Raw genomic sequence first — 20,188 nt, 5'->3', positions numbered from 1 at the left:
CAAGAAGGTTTGCTGTGTCTGTCAGCGTAGTGTCCAGAGCATGGAGGCGCTACCAGGAGACAGGCCAGTACATCAGGAGACGTGGAGGAGGCCGTAGGAGGGCAACAACCCAGCAGCAGGACCGCTACCTCCGCCTTTGTGCAAGGAGGAGCACTGCCAGAGCCCTGCAAATTGACCTTCAGCAGGCCACAAATGTGCATGTGTCTGCTCAAACGGTCAGAAACACACTCCATGAGGGTGGTATGAGGGCCCGACGTCCACAGGTGGGGGTTGTGCTTACAGCCCAACACTGTGCAGGACGTTTGGCATTTGCCAGAGAACACCAAGATTGGCAAATTCGCCACTGGCGCCCTGTGCTCTTCACAGATGAAAGCAGGTTCACACTGAGCACGTGACAGACGTGACAGAGTCTGGAGAGGCCGTGGAGAACGTTCTGCTGCCTGCAACATCCTCCAGCATGACCGGTTTGGTGGTGGGTCAGTCATGGTGTGGGGTGGCATTTCTTTGGGGGGCCGCACAGCCCTCCATGTGCTCGCCAGAGGTAGCCTGACTGCCATTAGGTACCGAGATGAGATCCTCAGACCCCTTGTGAGACCATATATTGGTGCGGTTGGCCCTGGGTTCCTCCTAATGCTAGACCTCATGTGGCTGGAGTGTGTCAGCAGTTCCTGCAAGTGGAAGGCATTGATGCTATGGACTGGCCCGCCCGTTCCCCAGATCTGAATCCAATTGAGCACATCTGGGACATCATGTCTCGCTCCATCCACCAACGCCACGTTGCACCACAGACTGTCTAGGAGTTGGCGGATGCTTTAGTCCAGGTCTGGGAGGAGATCCCTCAGGAGACCATCCGCCACCTCATCAGGAGCATGCCCAGGCATTGTAGGGAGGTCATACAGGCACATGGAGGCCACACACACTACTGAGCCTTATTTTGACTTGTTTTAAGGCCATTACATCAAAGTTGGATCAGCCTGTAGTGTGGTTTTCCACTTTAATTTTGAGTGTGACTCCAAATCCAGACCTCCATGGGTTGATAAATTGGATTTCCATTGATTATTTTTGTGTGATTTTGTTGTCAGCACATTCAACTATGTAAAGAAAAAAGTATTTAATAACAATTTTTCTTTCATTCAGATCTAGGATGTGTTGTTTAAGTGTTCCCTTTATTTTTTTGAGCAGTATATATTGCCATTGATAATTTTAAGAGTTAAACTATTCTGATACGTAACCATTTAGGGATATAATGTTTCCCCATACGCATCGGTCCCTGATTCAAATGTTTAAAATACAAGATCATCGTTCCGCTGGACCCCAAACTAATCCAAATATAGCATGCATTGGTCAGAAAATCAATTAAACATTCTGAACCGGTTCACTTTTTTTTCTACCTTCCGAAAATACTGTACCTCATCTTTTGTGACAACTGATGCATCCTCTCCTTTAGCATCGAACTAAGCATGTAACTGCATTGACAGTTATACTTTATCTGCAAGTCATTTTGCATGGCAAACAACCCCAGGCAATGTCAGTAGCCTAGTAAACTGTGCACTGTCAAACTGGGCACACCCCCATCTTCATAATCGGGGCTGACGTGGAGACGGTCAAAAATTCCTCGGCATACACATCTTCGAGGAGCTGAAATGGTCAAACCACACAGACATGTATGTATGCGCATGACTTAACACTATACATGTCAGCTACAACAGCGACTGAAATGACTGCAACACTTAACAAAGAATTGCAGTTCGTTTCAGAGTGGATGGCAAGGAATAAGTTAGTCCTAAATATTTCTAAAACTAAAAGCATTGTATTTTGGACAAATCATTCACTGAACCCTAAACCTCAACCTAATCTTGTAATAAATAATGTGGAAATTGAGCAAGTTGAGGTGACTAAACTGCTTGGCGTAACCTTGGATTGTAAACTGTCATGGTCAAAATATATTGATACAACAGTAGCTAAGATGGGGAGAAGTATGTCCATAATAAAGTGATGCTATGCCTTCTTAACAGCACTATCAACAAGGCAGGTCCTACAGGCCCTAGTTTTGTCACACCTGGACTACTGTTCAGTCGTGTTGTCAAGTGCCACAAAAAAGGACGTGGCTCAGAACAGGGCAGCACGGCTGGCCCTTGATGTACACAGAGCTAATATTAATAATATGCATGTCAATCTCTCCTGGCTCAAAGTGGAGGAGAGATTGACTTCATCGCTACTTGTATTTATGAGAGGTATTGACATGTTGAATGCACCGAGCTGTCTGTCTGTTTGAACTACTGGCGCACAGCTTGGACACCCATATGTGGTAGTGGTGGAGTAGGAGCCTGAGGGCACACAGTGTGTTGTGAAATCAGTGAATGTATTTTGATGTTTTTAAAATTGTATAAACTGCCTTCACGACGGCGACTATTCAACCTCAAGAGGCTGAGAAAATGTGGCCTGTCCCGAGGACCCTCACAGTGTTCTACAGGAGCACAATCGAACGCATATGGCAACTCCACCGCCGCTGACCACAAGGCACTACAGAGGGTGGTATGCTCAGCCGAACACACCATTGGGTGCACACTGCCTGCCCTCCAGGACACCTACAACCAATGCTCCCTCTAAGCTCCCCCGGGACTGAGGCACAGAACAAATATCAGCGCGCGCAGAGAAATACGACATTGAACTTCACTCAACTTTCTAGAGTTTTCCCTGTTAGTTAACACTGAACGTTTCCCTCTTCTGTGGAAATTGTGATCGAATCAATGCAATATTAGCCACAATCAATGCAACATACCAAAACTAAACGAACTATGCAAGACTTAGTATGCAAAATGAACTATGCAAGAGATTTTGTTGTAGGCAGAACACATCGGGGTTGGATTCTATTGCATTGACAGGCATGACTCAGGCCCATACTCTACACAAACCGGTGCGCCATAACCAACAAAGCTGCAGCAGGCCTATATGTAAATAGAGTATTTCAATATATGGATCTGTGCCATTCACTTTGAACTTGACAACATCTATTCTTCCGCACCCAGAAACCTGCTCCTTTTACTCTCTGTTCCGAACGCACTAGACGACCAGTTCTTTTAGCCTTTAGCCGTACTCTTATCCTTTTTCTCCTTTGTTCCTCTGGTGATGTAGAGATTAACCCAGTCCCGGCAGCTCCCAGCATCACTCCCATTCTCCAGGCGCTCTCATTTGTTGACTTCTGTAACCGTAAAAGCATTGGTTTCATGCATTTTAACATTAGAAGCCTCCTAAGTTTGTTTTATTCACTGCTTTAGCACACTCTGCCAACCCGGATGTCCTAGACGTGTCTGAATCCTGGCTTAGGAGGGCCACCAAAAATCCTGAAAAATAACATTTTCCAACAAGATAGAACTGCCAAATGGGGTGGAGTTGGAATCTACTGCAAAGATAGCCTGCAGAGTTCGGTCATACTATCCAGGTCTGTGCCCAAACAATTCGAGCTTCTACTTTTAAAAATCCACCTTTCCAGAAACAAGTCTCTCACTGTTGCCGCTTGTTATAGACCCCCCCCCCCCGGCCCCCAGTTGTGCCCTGGACACCATATGTGAATTGATCGCCCCCCCCCCATCTATCTTCAGAGTTCGTACTGACCTAAACTGGGACATGCTTAACACCCCGGCCGTCCTACAATCTAAGCTAGATGCCCTCAATCTCACACAAATCATCAAGGAACCTACCAGGTACAACCCGAAATCCGTAACCATGGGCACCCTCTTAGATCTCATCCTGACCAACCTGCTCTCTAAATACACCTCTACTGTCTTCAACCAGGATCTCAGTGATCATTGCCTGCATCCGTTATGGGTCCGCGGTCAAACGACCACCCCTCATCACTATCAAACACTCCCTAAAACACTTCAGCGAGCAGGCCTTTCTAATCGACCTGGCCCGGGTATCCTGGAAGGATATTGACCTCATCCTGTCAGTAGAGGATGCCTGGTTGTTCTTCAAAAGTGCTTTCCTCTCCATCTTAAATAAGCATGCCCCATTCAAAAAATGTAGAACCAGAAACAGATATAGCCCTTGGTTCACCCCAGAGTTGACTGCCCTTGACCAGCACAAAAACATCCTGTGGCGTTCTGCATTAGCATCGAATATCCCCCACGATATGCAACTTTTCGGGGAAGTCAGGAACAAATATACTCAGTCAGTTAGGAAAGCTAAGGCTAGCTTTTTCAAACAGAAATTTGCTTTCTGTAGCACTAATTCTTAAAAGTTTTGGGAAACTGTAAAGTCCATGGAGAATAAGAGCACCTCTCCCAGCTGCCCACTGCACTGAGGGTAGGTAAATCTACGATAATCGCTAATTTCAATAAGTATTTATTCCACGGCTGGCCATGCTTTCCACCTGGCTACCCCTACCCTGGCCAACATCTCAGCACCCCCTGCAATCTCTGAAGCTGGAGTCTTATATCTCCCTCTCTAACTTTAAGCATCAGCTGTCTGAGCAGCTTACCGATCACTGTACCTGTACATCGTAAATAGCACACCCGACTACCTCATCCCCATATTATTACTTACCCTCTTGCTTTTTTGCACCCCAGTATCTCTACTTGCACATCATCATCTGCACATCTATCACTCCAGTATTAATGCTAAATTGTAATTATTTTCACCTCTAGGGCCTATTTATTGCCTACCTCCCTACTCTTCTACATTTACACACACTACATAGATTTTTCGATTTTTCTTTTCTATTGTGTTATTGACTGTACGTTTGTTCATGTGTAACTCTGTGTTGTTGTTTTTGTAGCACTGTTTTGCTTTATCTTGGCCAGGTCGCAGTTGTAAATGTGAACTTGTTCTCAACTGGCCTACCTGGTTAAATAAAGGTGAAATAAAAAAAATAAAAAAATGAATGGACTGTTTTACAGCATGAGCGGTCCTGAATAGATGCCCTTGTTTTGAGATCAAAGCGAGAGCTACATGTAGCGACGTGTGTACATTTGTGTGCACATCCTTTTCTAGTTAGTGAGTTATTATCCCAGTTATAGATTATTTGTAGTCAACAATGGGGGAGTGATTTGCTTTTTGTCTTAAATTGGCAGTGTTGTATTTGGAGACGGGCTTGAATAAGCTAAGTAGCCAATTGCCACAGGGTAGAATAATTTGTCTGATTCTGTGTAATAATGGTATGGGAATAATGATGCGTCAAACAACACAACAACATTTTCAGTCACCTCCTTGTCTGAAGGACAAGTAGATAAACAGGTTAATGTCAAGCCCTGTATGTTTTTTTCAAAAGTCTCATGGAATGTAGGCCTAGCTTGAACACCACACATTGGCTGCAACTGTAGGCTGAACGATAGAACAGCTATTTCCATGTTAAAATGTTATAGGATGCATTTTCTCCATTGTTTTTGATGGTAGGCCAGGTCTACATTATGATCAAATAGACACAGTAACCTACTTGACCATTTTTAAAACTAACTTAAAGTGGGTACAGCCTCAGTGTTCACAGTAAACACATGGCGGAAGTTGCACAGAATTTCCCAAACGTTCAAATTTGCTCAGTCCAAAAAAATGTTTAGGGAACATTGCATACAACACCAGGTGTCACAGGAAGGCCAAGAAGATCATCAGGGACCTGGGCCACAGCCTGTTTGCCCCATTTCCATCACTCAGACGTGGGTAGTACAGGAACATCATGTCTAAAACTAACAGTCTGGCTAATGGCTTCTACCAACCCCCAGACCATCAGGCTGCTGAATAGCCCACTTTGGACATTTATCATGTTGAATAGCCACAACTACTCCAGGAAAACATTCCCCCACTATTAAAACACCACCACCAACCTGTACCGTTGACACTAGGTAGGTAGGGCCATGGACTAATGCTGCCATCAGCATCATGCTACAGGAACCGGGATTCATTGGACCAGGCAATGTTTTTCCACTCCTCAATTGTCCAGTGTTGGTGATTGCGTGCCCACTGGAGCCGCCCGCATCTTCTTGTTTTTAGCTCATAGGAGTAGAACCCAGTGTGGTCGTCTGCTGCAATAGCCAATCCGTGACATGGATCTACAAGTTGTGCGTTCCAAGATGCTGTTCTGCACACCACTGTTGTATTGCGCCCACAGGACTGCCGCTGACTGGATGTTTTTTTTGTTTGTGGCACTATTCTTGAAAAACCCTAGACACTGTTGTGTGTGTGAAAGGCACACACACAAGACAAATCCGCTCAGACAGTTTCAGCTCATGAGCTCCATCAGCAGCAGATTTAATTTAGAATGGAAAATGAATGTTTATGCAACTAATGTTAGTGCATCGAATCGCATTGAACCGAATCGCACCGATTCGTTCTTCTAATCAGACCGCATCGTGCCGTTTCAAACTTAAACCTATCATTCCTGTATCGGAGCCCATGTATGTAGATGCGTATCAAATCGTCTTGAAAAGGAATGTTGCACATCCTTAGTAACCATTTTTCTATTTCCTCCAACCCCAGTTGCACTACAACTCCAAGACCATGAAGACTGAGTCACCCAATGCCTCGCGAGGATCCTCCCTCCCCCGCACCGTCTCCAAAGAGTCCAAGCTGTATGGTATGAAAGATAGCGGCCCTCACAACCCTCCCAATGCTGCCCAAAGCAAGACTAACACGCTCCTTCCTCCCCCACCCCCACCTCTACCATCAGGTACTGAGAGCTCTCATTATTACTTACATGCCCTTTCACCTTCTGTGTTGACCTACAGTAAAGCGCCACATCTCCATCGTGGCCATAGCCATCCTCAATCAACCCACCCAATCAATGTAATGCATGCTTGTGTAGTCGTGTCCAAGGCTTTGATCTGTGAATGTTGAAGACGATTGGGATTTCTGTGTTGGAAAGTTTTAAGATCCAGTTAATTTAATCATTTTGTTTCAGACACGTAGTGGGTGGATAGATAAAGGGGCTGTTTTATTAAAAACTGTTATTCTCCAGATGAAAGAAAACATAAAAGGTGGAACCAGAAAGTTCTGTAAATGAAAGAACATTTGATAAGTTTCTCCCACTATGTGTTTCAGTCCATCACTAGTTAGGTAATGGGTCACACTAAACACAGCATCCCAATGTTCTAGGCCTATTGTAATTACCAATGTTGGTGTAAGTAGTGAAGCTTTGTGTGACCCTGTCAAACTCAGATCATGTGTCCTCTGCAGCGAAAGGCAAGGGTAGTGGTGGGGTGAAGACAGCCAAGCTGTACGCCTGGGTGGCCCTTCAGACCCTCCCAGAGGAGATGGTCATCAGCCCTTGTCTTCTGGACTTCCTGGAGAAAGCCTTGGAGACCATTCCAATCACCACTGTGGAAAGGAACTATACTGGTATGTAGGGTCATTTAATTGCAAATCCATCGCCTGTTTGCCGTGGGGGAGAGATGGTACTAGACCGTTGCTCAAAGCTGACCCCTTTTTGTCTGTGTGTGTCTCAGCTGTGAACTCCCAGGAGGAGGACATAGGCCAGTTTGAGCCAGTGGATCCCCTGGAGGAGTCCACCACCTCCCTGGTTTCCTCCACCTCTGCCTACTCCTCCTTTCCTGTGGACGTGGTGGTCTACGTCAGAGTACAGGTAACCTACCTCAAATTGCACGCCTTACTATGGCTCGCAAAGCTCATGTCACTCTGTTCGCCATTGTACAATATGAGTGTTTTAAATGAGTATGTTTTGCTGTCACAATGTCCAGACCCTGAGACACCACACTCAAATGAATAAAGTTTTCTAATTCTATTCTAATCTGACTCCATGTCTCCAGCCCTCTCAGATCCGCTTCAGCTGCTTGCCCATGTCCAGAGTAGAGTGTATGCTGAAATTGCCATCTCTAGACCTGGTATTCTCCTCTAATCGCGGTGAAATGGAGATCCCATCCACCACCCAACCTACCGACAGCCCACACCCACCCTCCTCCACCCCCCCGAGCCAACACATCCTCAAACCGCCCCCTATCAAAGGAGGTATGGATAGCAACACACCAATGCACCTGTAAAGCAACCTATAGATGTGTGTGTGAGTGGCTGCATTTCATTTGCTAAGTCTATCTAGTCCATAATAACACCCCTTTGATCTAACCTCCAGGTCCCTCTCCATCTCTGGGTAGCCCTCTGGGCCGGACCCGTCACAGCAGCAGCCAGTCAGACCTCACCGCCCCCCCCAGCAACTCCTCAGGGCTCAGCTTCACCGCCTGCATGTCAGACTTCTCCCTCTACGTGTTCCACCCCTATGGTGCAGGGAAACAGAAGTCTGCCGTCACAGGGCTGCCCCCAGGCCCAGGACCTCTAGGTATGGAAAATTGTGGTGAAAGTTTATCATCCTGAAAATGTATTCATATATTCTAAAGCCTATTTTTATTCCTGTTCATTATAATTGCAGTGTAGTCTACCAACCGCGCTGTACAGCATGCCTCGTAGTGATACAGGGTTGTTCAGACTTCCATCAGTCAGTGTGTAGCATTAAAACAGCGCTATGAAGTCTTGTCTCATATCTGTTCTTTCCTCTAAGGTACAGTGGATGAGGAGCCATCCTCTGTGACTGGGAGGAAGGATTCCCTCAGCATCAACCTGGAGTTCGTCAAGGTCAGCCTGTCCAGAATGAGACGCACCGGAGGACCTACCTTCATTGAGAGCTTTGTACCTGGCAAGGGAGGCAAGATGGACACCACCCTTATCAATATCTCAGGTGCCCCATCCGCTCTTGGAACAGGTTTAATGGTTGGACACCGTCTAATCTGAAAGCAGTCTTTGGTCTTCCAAATGGGAATGTTATGTATAGTCACGTCCCAAATTATTGCCACCCTTAAAAGAGATGAGCAAAAAATTACTGTATTAAATAAATAGTAAGGGTGTAATTGTTTCTTCAAACTCACGGTTCGGTCTGTATTGCGGTATGGGTCCACGGTTCGGTTTTGGTACTGCGGGAAAATGAAATGCCAATACTTACTGTAGTACATTTTTGTTTTGGCAAAAGTCATGAAACTAACCCAAAATATATAAAACTGCTCTGTCTATTAATTGTCCAAACTCACGGCCGCTTTCCCACTCTATATTGCTCAAGGATTTTCACAAATGCCTTACTCTACGTCATTCCCAAACATTCTATGAATGTGTGAAAATGTGCTAGCTTGTTTAAAAAAAAATGATTTCATGTTGCTAAAATGCTGTCAGTTCCACTTTAATTGAGAAGGTTTTTGGGAAAGCCTTTCCGTCTACCAAAAGACGGTTGTCATTGGCATCATCGCTAACAGCTACATAGTGGCAGACAAACACACACACAGAAAGGGGCATTCCCACGCTGTTGCCTTTTCAGAAAGTTGAAGGAAAATACAAATCACTTAAGCATTTTGTTCATGTCTTATTATCATCTTGGTCAAATTAATGAATGTTCTAATAAATTCAATACATTTTTTCTTCTACTGGGAAGCCAAAATGTTCCCAAACTGGAGATTTAAACGATGATGGGGATCCTCCAATTCTGGTTTATCAACCCCACCATTCACCTTGGTACAGAACAAGTTCCCGGGTGAGCCTCACAAAAGGATAGTTTGAAATGTGCCAATTAAGATTAGAGTTTTGATTACAACGTGGGCATAGGCTCTAGTTGTTTTAATGGAATAGACTACAATGTTTTTTTTGCACAGATTTACTCGGCCTACAATGAAGTGTAGGCATAGACTATAGGCTTAGTGTTTTAATTTTGTGTATATATATATTTTTTTTTTATGTATTCATTCGGGTACACATTCGGTACTGTTACACCTGTAATAAATAATACAAATACTAAGCTATATTGAATGCTTAATATTATTTTATACTAATATAATTGCTCAGATAAAGATATTTTGTTTATAAGTAATAATCCAATTTTATTAGTCACATGCGCCGAATGCAACAGTGAACAACCTTACAGTGAAATGCTTACTTATGAGCCACTAACCAACAATGCAATTTAAAAAAATACGGATAAGAATAAGAAATAAAAGTAGCAAGTAATTAAAGAGCAGCAGTAGAATAACAATAGCAAGACTATATATGGGGGGTACCGGTATAGAGTCAATGTGCAAGGGAACTGGTTAGTTGAGGTAATATGTACATGTAGGTAGAATTATTAAAGTGGCTATGCATAGAAGGTAACAGAGAGTAGCAGCGGTGTAAAAGGGGGGGGGGCAATGCAAATAGTCTGGGAAGCCATTTGATTAGATGTTCAGTAGTCTTATGGCTTGGGGGTAGAAGCTGTGTAGAAGCCTCTTGGACCTAGACTTGGCGCTCCGGTACCGCATGCCGTGCGGTAGCAGAGAGAACAGTCTATGACTGGGGTGGCTGGGGTCTTTGACAATTTTTAGGGCCTTCCTCTGACACCGCCTGGTATAGAGGTCCTGGATAGCAGGAAGCTTGGCCCCAGTGATGTACTAGGCCATTCACACTACCCTCTGTAGTGACTTGCGGTCAGAGGCAGAGCAGTTGCCATACCAGGCAGTGATGCAACCAGTCAGGAACCTTTTGAGGATCTGAGGACCCATGCCAAATCTTTTCAGTCTCCTGAGCGGGATTAGGTTTTGTCATGCCCTCTTCACGACTGTCTTGGTGTGCTTGGACCATGTTAGTTTGTTGGTGATGTGGACACCAAGGAACTTGAAGCTCTCAACCTGCTCCACTGCAGCCCCGTCGATGAGAATAGGGACATGCTCGGTCCTCTTTTTCCTGTAGTCCACAATCATCTCCTTTGTCTTGATCACGTTGAGGGAGAGGTTGTTGTCCTGGCACCACACGGCCAGGTCTCTGACCTCCTCCCTATAGGCTGTCTCGTCGTTGTCGGTGGCCAGGCCTACCACTGTTGTGTCGAATCAAATCAAATGTTATTTGTCACATACACATGGTTAGCAGATGTTAATGCGAAATGCTTGTGCTTCTAGTTCCGACCATGCAGTAATATCTAACAAGTAATCTAACCTAACAATTTCACAACAACTACCTTATGCACACAAGTGTAAAGGAATGAATATGAATATGTACATAAAAATATATGAATGAGTGATGGCCGAACGGCATAGGCAAAATGCAGTAGATGGTATAGAGTACAGTATATACATATGAGATGAGTAATGTAGGGTATGAAAACATTATATAAAGTGGCATTGTTTAAAGTGGCTAGTGATACATTTAATTACATCAAGATGGCAGGATGCAGTAGATGGTATAGTGTACAGTATATACATATGAGATGAGTAATGTAGGGTATGTAAACATTATATAAAGTGGCATTGTTTAAAGTGGCTAGTGATACATTTATTACATACATTTTTCCATTATTAAAGTGGCTAGAGTTGAGTCAGTATGTTGGCAGCAGCCACTCAATGTTAGTGATGGCTGTTTAACAGTCTGGTGGCCTTGAGATAGAAGCTGTTTTTCAGTCTCTCGGTCCCCGCTTTGATGCACCTGTACTGACCTCACCTTCTGGATGATAGCGGGGTGAACAGGTAGTGGCTCGGGTGGTTGTTGTCCTTGATGATCTTTTTGGCCTTCCAGTGACATCGGGTGGTGTAGGTGTCCTGGAGGGCAGGTAGTTTGCACCCAGTGATGCATTGTGCAGACCTCTCTACCCTCTGGAGAGCCTTACGGTTATGGGCGGAGCAGCTGCCGTACCAGGCGGTGATTCAGCCCGAACAGGATGCTCTCGATTGTGCATCTGTAACAGTTTGTGAGTGTTTTAGGTGACAAGCCGAATTTCTTCAGCCTCCTGAGGTTGAAGAGGCGCTGTTGCACCTTCTTCACCACGCTGTCTGTGTGGGTGGACCATTTCAGTTTGTTCGTGATGTGTACGCCGAGGGACTTAAAACTTTCCACCCTCTCCACTACTGTCCCGTCAATGTGGATAGGGGGCTGCTCCCTCTGCTGTTTCCTGAAGTCCATGATCATCTCCTTTGTCTTGTTGACATTGAGTGTGAGGTTTTTTTCCTGACACCACACTCCGAGGGCCCTCACCTCCTCCCTGTAGGCCGTCTCGTCGTTGTTGGTAATTAAGCCTACCACTGTAGTGTCGTATGCAAACTTGATGATTGAGTTGAAGGCATGCATGGCCACGCAGCCGTGGGTGAATAGGGAGTACAGGAGAGGGCTGAGAACGCACCCTTGTGGGGACCCAGTGTTGAGGATCAGCGGGGTGGAGATGTTGTTACATTTACATTTGAGTCATTTAGCAGACGCTCTTATCCAGAGCGACTTACAGTAGTGAATACATACATTTCATACATGTTTTATTTTTTTATTTTATTTTTTCTGTGCTGGCCCCCCGTGGGAATCGAACCCACAACCCTGGTGTTGCAAACACCATGCTCTACCAACTGAGCTACAGGGAAGGCCCTCACCACTTGGGGGCGGCCTGTCGGGAAGTCCAGGACCCAGTTGCACAGGGCGGGGTCGAGACCCAGGGTCTCGAGCTTAATGATGAGTTTGGAGGGTACTATGGTGTTAAATGCTGAGCTGTAATCGATGAACAGCATTCTTACATAGGTATTCCTCTGTATGGGTGGGTTAGGGCAGTGTGATGGCGATTGCGTCGTCTGTGGACCTATTGGGGCGGTAAGCAAATTGGAGTGGGTCTAGGGTGTCAGGTAGGGTGGAGGAGATATGGTCCTTGACTAGTCTCTCAAAGAACTTCATGATGACGGAAGTGAGTGCTACAGGGCGGTAGTCATTTAGCTCAGTTACCTTAGCTTTCTTTGGAACAGGAACAATGGTGGCCCTCTTGAAGCATGTGGGAACAGCAGACTGGGATAAGGATTGATTGAATATGTCTGTAAACACACCAGCCAGCTGGTCTGCGCATGCACTGAGGACGCGGCCGGGGATGCCGTCTGGGCCTGCAGCCTTGCGAGGGTTAACATGTTTAAATGTTTTACTCACATTGGCTGCAGTGAAGGAGAGCCCGCAGATTTTGGTAGCGGGCCGTGTCAGTGGCACTGTATTGTCCTCAAAGCGAGCAAAGAAGTTGTTTAGTCTGTCTGGGAGCAAGACATCGTGGTCCGCGACGGGGCTGGTTTTTCTTTTGTAGTCCGTGATTGACTGTAGACCCTGCCACGTACCCCTCGTGTCTGAGCCGTTGAATTGCGACTCCACTTTGTCTCTATACTGACGCTTGGCTTGTTTGATTGCCTTGCGGAGGGAATAGCTACACTGTTTGTATTCGGTCATGTTTCCGGTCACCTTGCCCTGATTAAAAGCAGTGGTTCGCGCTTTCAGTTTTGCGCGAATGCTGCCATCAATCCACGGTTTCTGGTTGGAATGTTTTAATAGACGCTGTGGGTACAACATCACCGATGCACTTGCTAATTAACTCGCTCACCGAATCAGCGTATTCATCAATGTTGTTGTTTGACCTTATGCGGAACATATCCCAGTCCACGTGATCTAAGCAATCTTGGAAGCGTGGAATCCGATGGTCGGACCAGCGTTGAACAGACCTGAGCGCGGGTGCTTCCTGTTTTAGTCTCTGTCTATAGGCTGGGAGCAACAAAATGGAGTCGTAGTCAGCTTTTCCGAAAGGAGGGCCTTATATGCGTCGCAGAAGTTAGAGTAACAATGATCCAGGGTTTTGCCAGCCCGGGTTGCTCAATGGATATGCTGATAGAATTTAGGGAGCCTTGTTGTCAGATTAGCCTTGTTAAAATCCCCAGCTACAATAAATGCAGCCTCAGGATATGTGGTTTCCAGTTTACATAGAGTCGAATGAAGTTCTTTCAGGGCGGTCGATGTGTCTGCTTGGGGGGGAATATACACGACTATGATTATGATCGAAGAGAATTCTCTTCGTTGATAATGCGGTCGGTATTTGATTGTGAGGAATTCTAAGTCAGGTGAACAAAAGGACTTGAGTTCCTGTATGTTGTTATGATCACGCCACGTCTCGTTAATCATAAGGCATGTACCGACTCCGATAGCGTGTCTCGAGTGAGCCATGTTTCCGTGAAACAAAGAACGTTACAGTCTCTGATGTCTCTCTGGAAGGCTACCCTTGCTCGGATTTCGTCTACCTTGTTGTCAAGAGACTGGACCTTGGCGAGTAGTATGCTCGGGAGCGGTGCACGATGTGCCTGTCTACAGAGCCTGACCAGAAGACCGCTCCGTCTGCCCCTTCTACGGCGCCGTTGTTTTGGGTCGCCGGCTGGGATCCGATCCATTGTCCTGGGTGGTGGGCCAAACAGAGGATCCGCTTCGGGAAAGTCGTATTCCTGGTCGTAATGTTGGTGAGTTGACGTTGCTCTTATATCCTATAGTTCCTCCCGACTGTATGTAATAAAACCTAATATTTCCTGGGGTAACATTGTAAGAAATAACACACAAAAAAAATGAAATACTGCATAGTTTCCTAGGAATGCGAAGCGAGGCGGCCATCTATCGGCGCCAGAGCCAAGTGTCGTCTGCAAACTTAATGATGATGTTGGAGTCGTGCCTGGCTGTGCAGTCATGAGTGAACAGGGAGTACAGGAGGGGACTGAGCACGCACTCCTGGGGGGCCCGTGTTGAGGATCAGCATGGCGGTTGTGTTGCTACCTACCCTTACCACCTGGGGGCGGCCCGTCATTAAGTCCAGAATCCAGTTGCAGAGGGAGGTGTTTGGTCCCAGGGTCCTTAGCTTATTGATGAGCTTTGAGGACACTATGGTGTTGAACGCTGAGCTGTAGTCAATGATTAGCATTCTCACATAGGTGTTCCTTTTGTCCAAGTGGGAAAGGGCCGTGTAGAGTGCAATAGAGATTGCATCATCTGTGGATCTGTTTGGGCGGTATGCAAATTGGAGTGGGTCTAGGATTTCTGGGATAATGGTGTTGATGTGAGCCATTACCAGCCTTTCAAAGCACTTCATGGCTACGGATGTGAGTGCTACGGGTCAGTTGTCAATTAGGCAGGTTACCTTAGTGTTCTTGGGCACAGGGACTATGGTGGTCTGCTTAAAACATGTTGGTATTACAGACTCGGACAGGGAGAGGTTATAAATGTCAGTGAAGACGCTTGCCAGTTGGTCAGCACATGCTCACAGTACACGTCCTGGTAATCCGTCTGGCCCCGCGGCCTTGTGAATGTTGACCTGTTTAAAGGTCTTACTCACATCGGCTGCGGAGAGCGTGATCACACAGTCTTCCAGTGCTGTCATACATGTTTCAGTGTTATTTGCCTCAAAGCGAGCATAGCAGTAGTTTAGCTCGTCTGGTAGGCTAGTGTCACTGGGCAGCTCTCGGCTGTGCTTCCCTTTGTAGTCTGTAATGGTTAGCAAGCCCTGCCAGCATCACAGCTGGTGTAGTACGATTCGATCTTAGTCCTATATTGATGCTTTGCCTGTTTGATGGTTCGTCAGAGGGCATAGCAGGATTTCTTATAAGCTTCCGGGTTAGAGTCCTGCTCCTTGAAAGCGGCAGCTCTACCCTTTAACTCAGTGCGGATGTTGCCTGTAATCAATGGCTTCTGGTTGGGGTTTGTACGTACGGTCACTGTGGGGACGACATCATCGATGCACTTATTGATGAAGCCAATGACTGATGTGGTGTACTCCTCAATTCCATCGGAGGAATCCCGGAACATTTTCCAGTCTGTGCTAGCAAAACAGTCCTGTAGCTTAGCATCTGCTTCATCTAACCACTTTTTATTGATCTAGTCACTGGTGCTTCCTGCTTTAATTTTTGCTTCTAAGTAGGACTCAGGAGGATAGAATTATGGTCAGATTTGCCAAATGGAGGGCGAGGGAGAGCTTTGTATGCGTCTCTGTGTGTGGAGTAAAGGTAGTCCAGAGTTTTTTCCCTCTGGTTGCACATTTAACATGCTGATAGAAATTTGGTAAAACAGATTTAAGTTTCCCTGTAGTAAAGTCCCGCCTCTGGGTGAACGTTTTCTTGTTTGCTAATGGCGGAATACAGCTCATTCAATGCTGTCTTAGTGCCAGCCTCAGTCTATGGTGGTATGTAAACAGCTTTGAAAAATACAGATGAAAAAATACAGATATAAACTCTCTAGGTAGATAGTGTGGTCTATAGCTTATCATGAGATACTCTACCTAAGGCAAGCAATAGCTCAAGACTTTCTTAGATATCGTGCACCAGCTGTTATTTACAAAAATACATAGTCCGCCAACCCTTGTCTTACCAGAGGCTGCTGTTCAATCCTGCCGGTAGAGCGTATAACCAGCCAGTTGTATGTTTATAGTGTCGTCGTTCAGGCATGACTCCGTGAAGCATAAGATATTACAGTTTTGATTGTCCCGTTGGTAGTTTAATCTTCCGCGTAGGTCATCTATTTTATTCTCCAAAGATTGCACGTTTGCTAGCAGAACGGAAGGAAGTGGAGGTTTATTCAATCGCCTACGAATTCTCAGAAGGCAGCCCGTCCTTTGGCCCCTTTTTCTCCGCCTCCTCTTCACGCAAATCACTGGGATGTGGGCCTGTTCCCGAGAAAGCAGTATATCATTTGCGTCGGGCTCGTCAGACTCGTTAAAGGAAAAAAAGGATTCTGCCAGTCCGTGGTGAGTAATCGCAGTCCTGATGTCCAGAAGTTATTTTCGGTCATAAGAGACGGTAGCAGCAAACATTATGTACAAAATAAGTTTAAAAAAATACGTTACAAATAAACAAACAAAAAACAATCGGTTGGGGACACGTAAAACGTCAGCCTTCTTCTCCGGCGCCATTGTGTAATATATTTCTTTCTCTAATTATTTTCACCCTTGTTTTCAATACTTTGTGCACCCTCCCCGTTTATGAGATTGGAGAACACATTGGGAGGGATCTTAGACCATTCCTCCATACAGAATCTTTCTAGATCCTTGATATCCTTTGGTCTGGCCTTATGTACTGCCCTCTTCAATTCAAACCACAGGTTTTCAAATGGGGTGCATGTCCGGAGACTGAGATGGCCATTGCAAAATGTTGATTTTGTGGTCATTTTACTATTTCTTTGTGGATGTTGGTGTATGTTTGGGGTCATTGTCTTGCTGGAAGATCCACTTACGGCCAAGTTTCAGCCTCCTGGCAGAGGCAACCAGGTTTTTGGCTAAAATGTCCAAGTACTTAGTAGAATTTATGATGCCGTTGACCTTAACAAGGGCCCCAGGACCAGTGGAAGCAAAACTACCCCATAACATCAAAGATGTTATACAGTAGGTATGAGGTTATTTTCTGCATATGCATCCTTCTTTCGACACCAAACCCACTGTTGGTTTGCGTGGACAAAGACCTCTATTTCCGTCTCATCTGACCATAGCACCCGGTTCCAATCCAATTGCCAATGTCGTTTAGCAAACTCCAGGCGTTTACATTTGTTGGTTGCTCTCAAAAAAAGCTTTTTTTCTGGCAACCCTTCCAAAGAGTATATTGGTGGTGTCTAATGGTATATTTGGAAACTTGGTGACCCCAAGTTCTGTAATTCTCCAACTGTGGCCCTTGGATTTTTCTTTATCTCCAGAACCACCCTCTACCAGGCTAGTTTACCACGTGCGAGTGGTTTTAAAATTCTTAAATGTGCAATATGCAGAAATCGCTCAGCCATTTCCTGGTTGCTAAAATTCTAATAGTTCGCCTAATTTTAGTTTGTGACAAAACAAGCAAGTATAGTGTTGAGAATCATTGTACCATCTAAACCGCTGTGAAATTATATTTTCAATAACCAATAATGTATTTTCAGCTGAAATTTAAGAACGGGATGCATAGAAATAGTGCACGTAGAACAAATCTACTGTTTTTTTAGACTTGCTTTCGAAGAGCATGACAGATCTTTAACTCTTATTTCTATGTGAATTTGGTCGGGACACCCGAAAAGTTACATATTTCAGTTTTTTTTTCTCCATTGTGTTACCTAGTTTTTATACCCCAGTGAAACAGGAAGCCATGGAAAGGCCACAATACAGATTCATTTTAAAAAGTAGAATGTTAAGCAGATTTTGTTTGATTTTATTTATAAGAATATAAACTGTCTTTTATGATTTTTTTTTAATTGCTTGTTCAACACAATCTCTTTCTCTGAGCAAATGTATTAGTATAAAAAGGTCTGTCAAACGGGGGGGTGGGAATTCATCGAGTTAATCGCATGGTTTACTGTCATTAATCGCGATTAATCTCCAATTGATGCTGTTATTTAAGATTTGTTATTCAAGTCGCATTACAGGAATATTGACTTATTGATTTTGTCCAAGGTAATGGTTAGCGAAATCTGGTAAATTCTTTAACCACAATGTCAACCTGTTTTGTCATCGCATTGTTGTTTTTACTTGTATAAATGATGTATTTTGGATGTTTTCAGACAATGCGATTAATCACAATAAAAAACAATATGCACTAAAATGACAGTTAACTCGAGTTAACTGATTACCTCTGACAACCCTAGCATAAATATAATTTCCCCAATTTTTTTTTACATACAATTAGGACTGGCACAATTATCGTATAATCGTGTAAACTGACAATTATGTGGGGGTTTTTTTCGCGTTATTTGTAACTTATTTTGTACATAATGTTTCTGCCACCGTATCCTACGGGAAAAAAAAGAGCTTCTGGATATCAGGATAGTGATCACTCACCTCGGATTAGACAAAGATCTTTTCTTCAACAAGCTGGACGCACAGGATGTACTTCAGACACCCAACAAGGACGAAATCCCCGTCATTTGCAAGAGAAAGAGACGCAGGTATAGAGGACACAGGGTTGGGTGACTCGTAAGGATCCGCCAACGGCGAGTGGGAAATTTGCCCTTACCATCAATATTACTTGCCAACATACAATCATTGGACAATAAATTAGACGAGGTACAATCACGAATATCCTACCACCGGCACATCAAAAACTGTGCCTTATGTTTCACCGAATCGTAACTGAATGACGACATGGAAAACATTCGGCTGGCGGGATATACGCTGCACCGGCTAGGTAGAACAGCACACTCCGGTAAGACAAGGGGGGCGGTTTGTGTATATTTGTAAACAACAGCTGGTGCACGAAATCTAAGGAAGTCTCTAGCTTTTGCTCGCCTAAAGTGGAGTAATTCATGATAAGCTGTAGACCACACTATTTACCAAGAGTTTTCATCCATTTTTTTCGTGGCTGTTTATTTACCACCACAGATGGATGCTGGCACTAAGACCGCACTCAGTCAGCTGTATAAGGAAATAAGCAAACAGGAAATTGCTCACCCAGAGGTGGCGCTCCTAGTGGCCGGGGACTTTAATGCAGGGAAACTTAAATCTGTTTTACCTAATTCCTATCAGCATGTTAAATGCGTAACCAGAGGGGGAAAAAATCTAGATCACCTTTACTCCACACACAGAGACGCATACAAAGCTCTCCCTCGCCCTCCATTTGGCAAATCTGACCATAATTCTATATTCCTGATTCCTGCTTACAAGCAAAAATTAAAGCAGGAAGCACCAGTGACTCAGTCTATAAAAAAGTGGTCAGATGAAGCAGATGCTAAACTACAGGACTGTTTTGCTAGCACAGACTGGAATATGTTCCGGGATTCTTCCGATGGCATTGAGGAGTACACCACATCAGTCACTGACTTCATCGATAAGTGCATCGAGGACGTCATCCCCACAATGACTGTACGTACATACCCCAACCAGAAGCCATGGATTACAGGCAACATTCGCACTGAGCTAAAAGGTAGAGCTGCCATTTTCAAGGTGCGAGACTCTAACCCAGAAGCTTATAATATATCTTGCTATGCCCTTCCGACGAACCATCAAACAGGCAAAGCGCCAATACAGGACTAAGATTTAATCATGCTACACCGTCTCCGACGCTCGTCTTATGTGGCAGGGCCTGCAAACTAATACAGTCTACAAAGGGAAGCACAGCCGTGAGCTGCCCAGTGACACGAGCCTACCAGACGAGCTATATCACGTCTATGCTCGCTTCGAGGCAAGCAACACTGAGGCATGTATGAGAGCATCAGCTGTTCCGGACGACTGTGTGATCACGCTCTCCGTAGCCGACGTGAGTAAGACCTTTAAACAGGTGAACATTCACAAGCACGCTGGGCCAGACAGATTACCAGGACGTGTGCTCCGGGCATGTGCTGACCAACTGGCAGGTGTCTTCACTGACATTTTCAACATGTCCCTGATTGAGTCTGTAATACCAACATGCTTCAAGCAGACCACCATAGTCCCTGTGCCCAAGAACACTAAGGTAACCTGCCTAAATGACAATTACCT

General features: G+C 45.0%; 1 protein-coding gene across 22 annotated transcripts in view; it reads left to right on the top strand.

Annotated features, from left to right (window-relative positions):
- The window catches only part of bltp1 (bridge-like lipid transfer protein family member 1), a 136,362-nt gene that overhangs the window by 103,681 nt on the left and 12,493 nt on the right, over positions 1–20,188 (top strand). For 18 of the 22 annotated variants that reach the window (XM_014191706.3, XM_014191736.3, XM_082973707.1 and 15 more), the window contains 6 exons: positions 6,472–6,661; positions 7,168–7,329; positions 7,437–7,573; positions 7,758–7,956; positions 8,078–8,281; positions 8,501–8,677. In XM_014191706.3, coding sequence (XP_014047181.3) covers positions 6,472–6,661; positions 7,168–7,329; positions 7,437–7,573; positions 7,758–7,956; positions 8,078–8,281; positions 8,501–8,677 — 1,069 coding nt within the window. The remainder of the gene's footprint in view (positions 1–6,471; positions 6,662–7,167; positions 7,330–7,436; positions 7,574–7,757; positions 7,957–8,077; positions 8,282–8,500; positions 8,678–20,188) is intronic. The other 4 variants (XM_082973711.1, XM_082973708.1, XM_014191783.3 and 1 more) reach the window with 2 other exon arrangements.

The sequence above is a fragment of the Salmo salar genome, chromosome 01 (genome assembly GCF_965601325.2).
Source record: "Salmo salar chromosome 01, fSalSal1, whole genome shotgun sequence".
Lineage (NCBI taxonomy): Eukaryota > Metazoa > Chordata > Actinopteri > Salmoniformes > Salmonidae > Salmo > Salmo salar.
The sequence above is the reverse complement of the archived record's forward strand: the minus strand, read 5'-3'. Positions and strand labels throughout refer to the sequence as shown.